We start from the raw sequence: 13,756 nt of genomic DNA, 5'->3' as shown, positions 1-13,756 counted from the left end.
TGTTGAGTCAATCATGCGCAATCTTTGTTAGTTGGGTATTTTTGCCTTGTTGTTCTACTAAAAATCAAAAGGCGATGTATAGTTCCTGAGAATGACGGCTCTGCGGTAATTGGTGCCATGGGAGATGCCTCAGTAAAGATTGACAACAATTTGACTGCTACCTTCCTACATAAGGTTTTGTTTAATCTAGTCAGTTTAAAACAAAATATGCATCTTCTGCCTCGCACCACGCGATAGGCCCAAAACAACAACAACAACAATTCGACCTCATTTTGCATCTCTCTCTCTCTCTCATCTCTTTCTCGCGATACTCTCAAGTCCTCAACAACTAAAGAAAAGGAGCTTCAAGCCAATGAAATATTCAGCACTTATTTCATTGGAATCATGTAAAGTATATCCTTGATTAATATTTGAGCAATATGTATTATGCATGACGGGACTAAAGAGAGGTCAATGGTGGGGGTGGGAATGGAATTCCTGGATTTGAACGTTTGACCCTTTGGAGGATCACGCTTTGGTTTCTCCCAATTGTGTCGCTTATTTGGTGCTTACAATTGACTATTTTTTTAAAAACATAATTTAGACTGTCCACTTGGTAAACCAATAACATTTCGGAAAAGTGCAATTTCAAAAGGATCGATGCCAAGGTTTTTTTGCCTGGAAAAAAAAATAGTCTCTTCGTGTGACATTCGTGTAACAAAGCTTTAACAAGACAATACCCTCAGCTAGTTACTTGAGCAGTTGCTGAAGGTACTCGTTCGTAAGGTTCTGTTGGACCAAGAATTAAAAAAAAATCCTCCACAGCACTCCGGCCTCCCTGTGTGGAGTTTGCATGTTCTCCCCGGGCCTGCATGGGTTTTCTCTGGGTACTCCGGTTTTCTCCCACATTCCAGAATCATGCATGGCAGGCTGATTGAACACTTGAAATTGTCCCTAGGTGTGAATGTGTGCGTGGATGGTTCGTCTATGTGTGCTCTGCGATTGCGTAATGTATTTTCATTTCACATGTTTCATCATTCACACTTTCTGTTGGAACTCTGAATTTCTCCCACGTACATTAGATTAATTGAAGACTAAATCGATGACTGGTATGTGAGTAGGAATGGTCGTCTGCCAATTCTGTATGTGCTCTACGATTGGATGGCAGCCAGTTCAGGTGTGTACCCCGCCTCGCATGTAAAATCCGCCGGTATAAGTTCCAGCTCACTCGCAAACCCCAGTGGCATTGAAAATTGCTGATTTGATTCACGGATTACATCACTCATTATAATTGTTTTTTTAATTTACAATCAGAATACAAAAAAATCATTTGAACCTTCCAAAAAATAGGACCAGGCTATGATGGTATTAAATATAAATGTGTTTGTTTGTATATGTGTTTATGCTGAACACCATGGAAACACAGTATAACAACAGAATGTGACTTACAGGTAAAAAAAAAATTATTTTGTTTAAATTATTGTAATAAAACTCTCAATCCAATAATTCAGTTAATTGTTTTTAGGTATGTACAACACTTGTCTTTACAGTCTCTTGGCAACATTTCGAGTGGTTCATATTATAGCTATGCGTGCTATAAGTAACGTTGCGAAAGCCCTCACACAGAGCAATTCTTGTCAAAATCTGAAAAGGAAGCTTGGCATTATGCACTGACAGGGCCGAATCCATTGGGCTCAGTGACAGATCCGCCTCGTTTGTGTCCTGAATATTCCCCGATAAAGGAGCCGTCCTCGCTGAATTCTCCTCCGCCGTCAGCGTAGTCCACCAGGCTGTCTCTGCTGACACCGTCCCCGACCGCATCATCGCCATTCAGGGAACACAAGCTGCCCCTCAGTGGCTTTTCATCACTGTCACTGCCATCAACAACAGACCAGGGTCAGTAGTGCAATGCATATACAAAGACATGGCGGCGCACAATGCCTGTGGAGACTTCCTGAATCTATAAGTGAACGCGCGACGTACCGAACAGAAACGCTGAAATTGCAAATCATGTACAGACTATCAAATGTTTGCCTCACGGACTCGGTTCTTACGGTTTCACCGCATCGGGGTTGCGAGCAGGGTGCAGATGCAGCGGCTGCATGGCACGAGGGAGGTAGCTACAATCACTTCACTAATTGCTAATTGCCTCGACTCCATGACCAAAGGCAATTTCAAATCTCTTTAGAGCCCGTGATGGAAATTGCAAGAGTCTAGCTCATTCCAAACACTGAGAAAAAAATTGAAAGTGTGTGTGTGTATGTGTGTGTGTGTAGGGAGGAGGGTTGGTGTTGAAGGCTAAGATTGAGAAAGGGAGCAGAATCAGGCAGGAGGCTGGCAGAGAGCGGTAGGGGCACAGACAATTCCAGACAAACAGCCTGTCATTCCCGGTATTCCCGAGGGGCGCACACCAGGACCGAGGAGATTAGATGCCAATTTAAGAGCGAGGCAACCGGCCAACTTTCGCTGGTGTCTCTCGACAAGACGGGAGGTCACCTCAAAACGGGATATTTCTCCCTTGCTGTCCTGCTTTCTAATGCGCTAAACCACTCTGCCTCCTTTGAGTTGGTATTCGCAACACAAAGCAGTAAAGTGCAGAGGTGGATGCTATTTATCAGCCAGAGTTGTGTCTTCCCTTGGGAGGCTTTAAGGGAGGTGCAGGAGCTTGAGAAAGGCGAGGGGAGAGGGGTGGGGGGGGGCGATTTAAACCTGTCCTCAGTCCGTAACACGTAAATTGCTATTGTGATCCTAACAAGCGCGACGCAAATCCTTATTTTATGATGAAAAGGCAAAACACGTCAATGTTTTTTTTTTTTCGTTGATGCAGTGAGATTGCACACCCTGCGTGAGAGGAGAAAAATCAGGCTGATAATGAGGTTCAACATTAGCTGAAAATTTAAGTACAATGTGTAACCGGTGATTCAAAAAAGAAGCCCGGTGCGCATTGGTGGGAATGATGAATTTGAAAATTACGGGAGTGAAAATTTCACCAAATGCACTCTTAAATTGTTACGATTGTAATTATGGTGAGCGCGGCGACCTCACAGTGCAGAGTTACCGGGTTCAATTCCAACTCTGGCTTTCCTGTGTGGAGTTTGCATGTTCTCCCCGGGCCTGCGTGGCTTTTCTCCGGGTGCTCTGGTTTCCTCCCACATTCCAAAAACATGCGTGGCAGGCTGATTGAACACTCTAAATTGTCCCTAGGTGTGAGTGTGAGCGTGGATGGTTGTTCATCTATGTGTGCCCTGCGATTGGCTGGCAACCGATTCAGGGTGTCCCCCGCCTACTGCCCGGAGACGGCTGGGATGGGCTCCAGCACCCCCCGCGACCCTAGTGAGGATCAAGCGGTACGGAAGATGAATGAATGAATGAATGAATGTAATTATGGTGAGCGCGGCGACCTCACAGTGCAGAGGTACCGGGTTCAATTCCAACTCTGGCTTTCCTGTGTGGAGTTTGCATGTTCTCCCCGGGCCTGCGTGGGTTTTCTCCGGGTGCTCCGGTTTCCTCCCACATTCCAAAAATATGCATGGCAGGCTGACTGAACACTCTAAATTGTCCCGAGGTGTGAGTGTGAGCGTGGATGGTTGTTCGTCTGTGTGTGTCCCGCAATTGGCTAGCAACCGGTTTAGGGTGTCCCCCGCATACTGCCCGAAGACAACAGGGATGGGCTCCGGCACACCCCACGACCCTTGTGAGGATAGAGCGGAACAGAAAATGGATGAATGAAATTAAAATATGTATGTCTATTTTGAGGGAGCCCACAAGCCAAGTGTGGAGTGTTTGGTCACGTATCTTTTCAACTCAAACAACTTGAATCTTTGACATGCAGAACTTTCTAAAACGGAGAGCAACCACTATGAAAGAATAGTCAAGTACTGATAGAAACCATAGCGGCACGCTACAGTGCGACACTTTTGTCCAACACGTTTTCAGCACAAAGACGCACCTTAAGATTTCAAAGGTCTCCTTCATGTGGACTTTTAATAAGCAATGTTATCTTTGCTTTTTTCGATTCTATTTCATTAGGCCATTTTTCCATGCAGGCCACATGCGCTCCACATATTCAAGTCTTATCAAACCTCCTTTGGCTGATGATTGTTGCACGGTGAAGATAAGTGGCTGTTATCGAAGAGCGGTGTAATGCCACGGACGCCGCTGCCCGCCCACAGTGACTTTCAATGTGCTGATTAAAAAAAAAAAAAAAGAAAAAAGGAGGTTGGCTGGGGGGAAGCTCAATGCTTTTGTGTCGCAGCTCCTTCGGGATGTTCGGTAAGTTGGCCTCAGCTGCTTGTGCAACAAAGCTTTCCCGTGGGCCCCCACCTCACAAGAAGCTGGATGATGGAGTGGAGGCACATCACCAGGCCCACAGTAATTACTTTTGTCTGGCCATTGACCTGCACTGACTTGGTTCCAGGGCAGCACAGAAACATCAGGTCCAAGAGGAAGTTTTGGCCGTCTTATCCACAGGTTTTATGAAGTTTCAAATTGTTTTCACAATTCACGTCTTTTGATAGCAAAGGAATCAGTAAGCGTTCTCTGACATGTCGGTACATACAACTGAAATTAGCAACGTACCCACAGCGGCTTGCTTTGCAAATGCGTGGGAAACAGAAAGATTCTCTCTGGCTACTTTCCATCGTGGCATTTTTTTTCGGAATGCTATTTATTCATTTGATTGATCCTGTTCATGGGTGAGCTGGAGCCGATCACCATTTTCACTTCTTGTAGATGCTTCTTTCTCTCTTGAAGGAATGGTGTCAAGAATATTTTTCGGAACCAACCAAATGGGAGGCCAATGGCCATTTTGGTAAAGGTTTTAAGAACCCAATTTCAATGAAGTTAGGACTGCTGGAAAAAACAAAGAAAGATCAGGATACTAGGTGAAGGTAAATGGAAAAGAAGAAATGGACCCCCCCACCCCTCCTCCCCTCATGGCTGGAAGCAGACCCCGAGCCATGACCACCTGCTGTTCCCGCACTGGACAGCAGGGCAAAAGCAACAGAGTCATGTCTCTTAAAGAGAAATGGTCCGAAGCATAATTACCACTTGTCAGCTCTCCGGACACGTGGCAAAGCAGTGGGTGGCTTATTGCCTTCAGAGACACAAAGGGCATAAGTGAAGCCCCGAATTCAACTTTAAAGCCAGGAAAACAACATCATAGCCAGGCTAAGGGCACTCTGGGGGGGGATGTCAGTCAGAACAGCTCCATGAAACCAAGCATGAGGGGCATTCTAAACAGATTGGAGCAGACTCACTCACTCCTCCCCTGAATTCCCAAAACTCCCTCCAGTAATACACCGGAGTTGAACAAATATTGAGATTCAAACCGTCCACATTATAAAAAAAAAAAAGTAGGCCGCCATTATTTTGAATGAGGGGTGTTTTTATCTGGAGGCACTTTGGTGCGAGTCAAATTCCTTAAAACAAACACCAACGTGCAAAGTCAACCCCTGATCACACTTTTAGTCATTGTTGAATTTTCTCTTTTCTATGACGCCACCAAAGCAGAATGATCGAATATCGGACCAGTACTGTCGGAGATGCTCCAACCTTGTATGTGTCTGGACTTTGTTGATGTCTACACCGAGTGAAGGAAGGAAACCCCCTGCTCTTGGCTTCATTAATGTGAGTGAATAACAATTGTGGAATGAGACTTTGGTCGAATCTGTACCAGATTTTATTATGTTCCTTGTATTCTTTGGTGTTCGACTCAGCATGACTTAGATTCTTGATTTTACTGCTTGGTGCTTTCTACCGCCTTTATTACCGATTCGTCTTACTGTTTATTCATTCATTCATCTTCCGAGCCGCTTGATCCTCACTCGGGTCGCGGGGGGTGCTGGAGCCTATCCCAGCTGTCTCCGGGCAGTAGGCGGGGGACACCCTGAATCGGTTGCCAGCCAATCCCAGGGCACACATAGACGAACAACCATCCACGCTCACACTCACACCTAGGGACAATTTAGAGTGTTCAATCAGCCTGCCACGCATGTTTTTGGAATGTGGGAGGAAACCGGAGCACCCGGAGAAAACCCACGCAGGCCCGGGGAGAACATGCAAACTCCACACAGGGAGGCCGGAGCTGGAATCGAACCCGGGACCTCTGCACTGTGAAGCCAACGTGCTAACCACTGGCCTACCGGGCCGCCCTTTACTGTTTATTGTGTATGTTAAATCGCTCCATGTACAGCACTTTGTATGCAGCGATGGCTGTTTGAAAGTGCTCTAGAAATACTGTTGACTTGACTTGACTTGACTTAAAGCCATGCCAAACTCCTCCACGAATGCTTGTGGCCATTCGATGGGTAAACAAAGTAAACAAGAAAAGACACCATCAACTCTTACAGATGAAGAAAGCAACAACTGGTCCATGTGATCCAACATTATAGTCGTACAGAATAAACAATATTGTCATAGTTCCTTTCGCAACGGAGATCTTCTTTTGAAGCGGTAAAAGTCAATCTACAACGTTTAAATGAGAAAATATTGGGCCCTATTTCCGTGCCCAGTGCGACTGTGCCCATGGATGGATTTTTCTTTCTTTTGGTATTTTTGTCAGGCGCAGTTAGAAAGCACCGTTGTGCAAATCAACACAGTCGATTGCTTCCCGGGCCAAAGAAAGCGGCTCCACTCATTGCCTTTAAAGTCAGCACACCTCGCATGATGCAACGCGGTCTGCCAGATTTCCAAACACCGTAAATTAGACTTGCCCCGGCGCAAAAATCAACACGTGACGGTTTTACGTCGAGTGAACACTTCCTATTGGCGACAGACGTGGCTAAAGCGGACTGAGTCCAAATCCACTGTGGTCCAAATTGCTTCACGGGGACAGCTCAACAGTCATCGGTGTCATACAATGACCTACATCCCGGTGAAAGCACCAAGACGCAAAGAATGTCTGACGTGTGTGTTTGAGCAACGTCAGCGTGTGCACACCAGTGGGTGAGTCGGAGTGATCGGCCCGGCTTCACTTTCATGGCCGCAAATTGCTTTTGGGGCTGCAGAGAAACCTTCTTATCACATCTCGGAGCTCCAGCGCATGAACAGTTTAAAGACACCCAAGACAGCACGTTTCTTCCCGTTGAATTATTGTCCTGGCAAGCGTCACAGGAAAGCAATTGGCAGCCAGCGTGCAATTGTGACTGGCGAGGTTCAGAATGGAAGAAGGCAGCAAGGGCTATTTTCGGTGATTTGTTGTGTGTGCGAGCAAACAAACACACCATTGTCACAAAAATAGCAAGCGGTGATCTTGAGCACAATGGGATTCAATTGATTCTCCTTTCTGTCGGCATAGCAATCGACAACAACACACACAAAAAATCACCGATGAACAATGACAGTTCAGAAAGTTACAGTATTTCTTAAAAAGCTTCCTTTTAATGGAGGAACGCAGTTTATGTCTGTTGTAAAGAGGACACGTTATAGAAAATGGCCTTTTTAATTGCTCGTGTGTGTACATTCTACTTTGCAGTTGTCCCCTGGGGTGCCTGTTAACCCAACAAGTGTGAAATTAAACCACCAAAGAAGCTTTTGCTCGCTGTCCAGTTCTGCAAAATGTGTTTGCTCTGAATTTTGCCGAATGCTGATGCTCATGCTTTGGCAGCTCGGCTTGGGAAATATCTGTCATGTTCGGGCGGACTACATTGAAGCACAATCATGCCAAAGCCAAAAGGTAAGCAGAGCTTAAGGGTTTGCACGTATAAGCATGCTATACATAGCAAGGCACAAATGCAGTTGTCGACCGAGAGGCACGGAGAGCATTAGGATTGGTGAGGTGTCTGCTGCATGCACCGTATGCACGAATCAGCAACACAAACTGTCAAGTATAATTCAGAGATGTGGGGACGAAGTGCTGCCTCCGTGAGTGAAAATCAAATTCAGTCTTTATGGGAGCTGGCTTTTTTCCTTGCACACTGCCCTCCACCCACATGCAGTGCAGAAGCGCAGGGATTGAAGTGGCTAATTTGCATGAAACAGAACCAACTCCTCCCGAAGCCTGTCATTTAAACCATTGTGTTATCGGTTCATGTTCAATGCGCTGTAATTCTTTTCCTTTGTATATTTCGAGGAAAGAAGGTCATTAGAGACACAGACGGACTGCTTTAAATTGAGGGGGTAGTGAAGGAGGTGGGGATTCTTAAAGTACAAGTATGTCGTTTTTTTTCGTTTAGTGTGTAGTGTGAGCGAGTGTACAACTTTCAAATATGTTAGAATTTTTTTGATTGAATTCAATGAAGCTTGTAGGTAATAAATGTTTAGATCTCCCGAAAACCCAACAGCACAAATTAACACAAAACAGCCATTTTTTTTAATCTTTAAACAACATCCAATGCATCACATTTCACCCCTGGGCATCGCAAAAACATAATCCGAGTTGAATTATGTGTTTAAACTATTTATGTACCTGACACTGGAGTCAACAAATTATTGGGGTGGTGGGGGGGGGGGTTCCAATCAATTTGGAAAGAAGAGATTTACCGTATTTTCCGTATTATAAGGCACACCTAAAAGCATTCAATTTTCTCAAAGGTGAACCCGATAATCCGATGCGCCTTAAATATGGTGTTCCAGTCTCTTTATATTCTCCATTGAGTTGTTTCCCTGTTAGAGTTCCTATGCCATTTAGTGGTGCTTATTGGCAGAAACCAATTGTAACCCAAAAGGGTTCTACCAGACACTAATTGACGTGCATTTGCCAACACGCAATCAAACAGACAACTACTTTGCGAGCTCTGCGCAGCAATGATGAAATGAAGATAATACCAAAGAGTTACTGACTGACTGAACGAAGGAAAAAAAGTCGAGCAAGACTTAGAAGGATATTTTGCCACTTGTGGATGTGAGCCCAGGAGATCTATCTGACCTTTTGCTGAATCAATTGTCTTCATACCTTTTGCCTTTGATTGTTTTATAATTTCTATTTATGTTTCAGGTCCGTGTTTGTGTCCAGTTTTCATGGCTTTGTTCCAGCTGCAGTGGTTGTGAAATCTCTATATCAATCAAACTGTATTGTATTGTATTAACTTTAGCGTAGTACCAACTAGTGGAGGCATAGCGCAACCGGAGCCACTATTGTAGCTTCCATTTTATGCGCCTTATAATGAAGTGTGCAGTAGATATATCAAACAGTTTAAAAATAGGCCATTCATCAAAGGTGCGCCTTATAATCCGAAGCGCCTTATAGTGCAGAAAATACGGTATCTCGATCTTATATTACAAACTAACATGCGCAGTAAAAATTTTAAAAGTGAAAATTTCAATCGACAATGAGTGGCCGTTAAAAGGGTGTATTTGTCCATTAAGGTGGATCTGCTGCCAGCATTTTTAACTCCAATTCAATTTTGCTACCATACGAAGCTGAATCCTACCACATCATCCAACGCACTGGCCAAGTTAACCCCACGCCTACCCATCTCTAGCCGCAAATGGCAAAGAGAGTGCTGCTGCGAAAGCCTTGTGTACTTGAATATGTGATTTAGGCCTGCATGACTCATTGATCCATTTCTGCCTGTGGACTGTGCGGGTTAAAATCTCTGACCCGTCCCCCGTGGCTTTGAAACATAAAGTGGCTTTACTGGGCTGCGTATTGACAAGTAAATGGTGCTGTCTCTGCAGCTGAAAGAGGAGATTGGTTTAATCTGGTGCCCTTTTCTCATATTTTTGGTCACTCTATCGGCCTTGCGACTTGTATATACATAGATGACTGCCACAGAAAATGGTAGAATTGATGGTGTTGCAGTTTTGGGAAATGACCGACACAAAAGAGTGGACATGCACTCACTGCCAAAGACGTTTAGGGCTGTTTTCTAAGACTACCCATGTGCATTCGGGCATAAAAACTGCCACATCTTGATTTTTTTATGCCGGTGCAAGCATGGTTGTTTGGGAATTTGGCAGACCATATGCTGGGCCTCTGGAGCAACTCACAATTTGGTAGCTGAAAGTAGACTAAACCTTAAACCAGCTGTACGCAGGTTTACGTTCTGGCACAGGTGGTGTAACAGTATTTTGGTGAATATGAAACGAGGTGCCGGTGACAGATGCTGAGCTCCATGGATGTGTTTGTTTGATGTTATCACATTTCGTTCATACTGTAAACATTACAACAGCATGCATTGAACCCTCTGAAAATTGGTCAGAATGACTTAATTAAAAACATTATTATTATTAGTAATAGTAATAGTAGTAGTAGTAGTATCATCTTTTATTCTCCTTGGCTGACACACACCTATGGAAGTTACACAAACGGACACAAAAGACCAGTTGGAAGGCGGTCTCTGTGTTCACCCCCCACAATGGCGCAAACATTCGTTTTTAACTGCGCGTATTTACAAAAATACCAAAAGAAAGAAAACTCCACCCATGTGCACAGTTAGACTGCGCTTTGCATGACACAACAAAGGCTGAATAATTTTGAAAAATACACGTAATTACCTTTTTTTCCCCCTCTCAATATTGTAATTCTGATTTCACTTGTGATTATTTTTTTCATGTTCCTCTTCTCGTGCATTTACTAACCAAGTAAAAAAAATCTGCATTACAATAACGAATGTCAGATTTGTCATGCCATTTTTGATACAGATTATCCTGTACAGGGTTGTCATGGGGGGGCGGGTGCAGTCCTTCTCAGCTGACTTTGAAAGGCCAATTACACCTTGAACTGATTGCCAGCCAGTCGCAGGGCACACATTGATATGAACAACCATTCACATCAACGTCCACGCCGTCACCATGTGGCGACCGATCCCACGCCGCCCGCACAAAAGTCAGTCGAGTGTACCACTAAAACATGAGCGACTTTCGAGGTGGATGGTGCTGGAGCCTATTCCAATATCAGATTTATTATAGCGCATCACTGTCTTGATTTTACAGATTACATTTGCATTAAAATGAGGGTAGATTAACCATTTATATGAAAGTTTATGAAAGTAGATCTACTTCAGTTTTAATTTACAAAGGACGTTGACTTGCAGTCTTTTAAATATCCACAAGAATAGAGTCAAAAAATTCTCCCAAAGTATGGCGTAAACGGAAGAGTGAATCATTAACGAGATTTCAACAATAATGCAAACAAATCGGTGACAAGAGGCGGAAAAACACATACATGCACATTCTAAATGGGTGCAATAAACTACTGATGCCACAAGCAATACACAAACTACACATAAGCGAATACTCATCACAATTAAAAAAGGCTCTGTATGTGGCTAAAGGGAGAACAACACGTCTATTGGGTACTAGTCCAACTAGTTTGGTTTTTACAGAGTGATTACCTAGCCGATTTCATGACGGAAAGTTGAAAAGTGTCTTGTAGGCTCATCCTCGTAAATCTCAAGAACGGAAGGTTTGCTTTTTGGATGGGGAAGAAAGAAAATGAAAGTGAAAGAAAATGAAAGTGTGTTCACCGTGTCGCTTTTTCACCACACACAATCAGAGCCGGCCGGCCGTACCTGATGTGGCCCACCGGGTGAGGTATTATATTGTGCCCCTTCATCGGCAAAATAAAATGGCATTGTTTTTACCATTGCCTTGAATATATAGGCTATTTTGTTTCTTACATAGAGCCTATTTCTGCTTCTGCAATATCAAAGACTGCACATCTTGCGTGTGCCCATTTCTAAAGAAAATGAGAGGCGCCTCCATTGGCTGGGACGCTCCTCGGCTCTGTTCATACCCACAACGTCGCAAAAGCCCCTTTCTACCTGCACTCGTCTACGAAAAGACTCTACCCGTGTGCACATTCAGACCACACTTTGCGATAAAATACACGCCATCAACTTAACAGTACACTGTGCTAAAAGACTTGCAGAGTACATCAGATGCTTCATTTCAAGATGGTCTCTTGAACAGTTTACTTCTCCTTTAATTTCCTCCTCTTCTCTTCCTTTTTTGTCACTGAGTCCCAAAAGAGCGACGGTCATTTTCGCATGTTCACAAAGTTCTCTTGCGTTACATCAATTAATTCGCACCTCTCCACTTAGGGAGGAGATTTGAATCGATCTTAGCTTATCGATTGGAAAAGTGAATTCATTATTTATTAAGGTATTGATTTTGTTCTCAATTTTGTTGTTCTTTTGTGGAGGCATTTGCCTTGATTGCCGAATGGGCTTGCCGGCTCTGCACAAAATGTCCATGGGTCATTTGTTTAAAAATCAAATGCGGCGGCTCACCTGTATTCACAGAAGGTGTCATCATTCATCGCTTGCGACTCCTCATCAGGGTCTTCCTTCTCTTTCACTGCAAAAACAATGGGGGGCATTTTGGCAATTGTACATGGCTTTATGTGATCGGGACTGATTGGATCCACACTTTGCATGCTTGCAATAATACTTCATACAATCCTCAGGGTTCCTGTGAATGCCCATTGAAGGATAGTTCAAAATAGCAACGAAGTAGTTTGAACTGCAACGATCAATTATTTTAATAATCGGTTACTCGGTCAATTATTTTGCCGATCACTCTAATTTGATTATTATTATTTTATTATTTCCATCACTTAATTAAATAAACAGGATAATATTTAAAATTAACTGTACGGGAAACACAGACAAATTAATTATGCTGAATGAGCAAGTCAGAAAATGGGCAAAAATGTTCGTTGTTGCTTGCAGATGTTTCATTTTGATACACAAAGCGAATAAGTCAGCTTTCATGGAGGACTGAAAAATATTTACTAAGGAGAATCCAAAATTCTGAGCATTAGTACAATTCGAAACTAAACAAGGTGTCTTAACAATTAATCAAATATCCTAAATAGATTAATTCGATGCCCAATTAGTTGTCGAAAAGTCAATCGTTGCGCCTCGACAGCATTTTGGTCGTTGACTGCCAGGCAAGGCTTGCAAAAAGAGTAAAGCCCCACATAACAGTCATGCTAAAAATAATAAAAAAAATCCACACAAAAGCATTTGAGCGCATGCCAGCGTTAGATTTCAAAAGACATGACTCAAAATCTTTTGGGGGGTAAAACTACAAATAGCGTGTGTAAACATTCTATCAAGTGTGAGCACACAGAGCTTCTTTTCTTCCACGTTTTTTTTTTTTTTTTATATTCTTTCCTTGAAATCGAACGGAGCAGAAAAAAAGGGTTTCATAAAAAGAACTGGATGGGTAAAGACGGGAGGTCCAAAATTGCTTGTGAAAATTTTCAATACTTGTCAAAAGCTACCCACGCTGAGTTGGTTTGCAAAGGGGGAAGACAGCTTGTGAGGAAATAAAGCACATGTGAGGAGAATGAGTATCTCTCTGCTCCGGGGGAAGCTCTGAGGCCCAGCGGGTGCACACGCACAGGTGAGAAGTCGAAACCGCCTCATCCTCTCTTGACACGATTTTTATTCAGAAGTAGCGCTTTACACAGGCATGCAAAACAGTTTTCACATGCAGTCGCTAGCTTGTCAGAGCCTGTTCTGCTGAAAGTTTAGTAGGAACTCACTTATGCACTGGATTTGGTGGAGAAGAGACAAAAGTATGCTCATTAAAAAGGAGGATGAACTATTTCTCGGGATTACAGAAAATATTGACTCCATTGTATTGTGGATTACTGTAATGCACTTTACTTTGGACTCAGCCAATCCTCCATTCAGCGTCTCCAGTTGGTCCAGAATGCTGCTGCTCACCTTTTGACTGTTTCTGTGCCCGCACAAAAAACTCCTACTCTGGCATCCCCTTCATTGCCTCCCTGTAGATTTCAGAGCTCTTTTTAAGATCCTATTATTTGTTTTCAAATCTTGAAATGGCCTCGCTCCACCTTACCTCTCTGAGCTACTCCTCAGAT

At 43.6% G+C, this 13,756-nt stretch overlaps 1 protein-coding gene across 15 annotated transcripts in view; it reads right to left on the bottom strand.

Moving 5' to 3' along the window:
- Positions 1-1,433: 1,433 nt before the first annotated feature.
- LOC127591012 (neural cell adhesion molecule L1-like protein) overlaps positions 1,434-13,756 on the bottom strand; it is a 72,831-nt gene continuing 60,508 nt past the window's right edge. For 13 of the 15 annotated variants that reach the window (XM_052050784.1, XM_052050775.1, XM_052050826.1 and 10 more), the window contains 2 exons: positions 12,153-12,219; positions 1,434-1,853 (listed from right to left, as the gene is read on the bottom strand). In XM_052050784.1, coding sequence (XP_051906744.1) covers positions 1,643-1,853; positions 12,153-12,219 — 278 coding nt within the window. In that variant the 3' untranslated portion in view covers positions 1,434-1,642. Of the gene's footprint in view, positions 1,854-11,255; positions 11,332-12,152; positions 12,220-13,756 lie in introns of all 15 variants that reach the window. The other 2 variants (XM_052050834.1, XM_052050844.1) reach the window with 1 other exon arrangement.

This window comes from Hippocampus zosterae, chromosome 2, assembly GCF_025434085.1.
Source record: "Hippocampus zosterae strain Florida chromosome 2, ASM2543408v3, whole genome shotgun sequence".
Lineage (NCBI taxonomy): Eukaryota > Metazoa > Chordata > Actinopteri > Syngnathiformes > Syngnathidae > Hippocampus > Hippocampus zosterae.
This window is presented reverse-complemented; position numbering and strand designations above follow the sequence as displayed.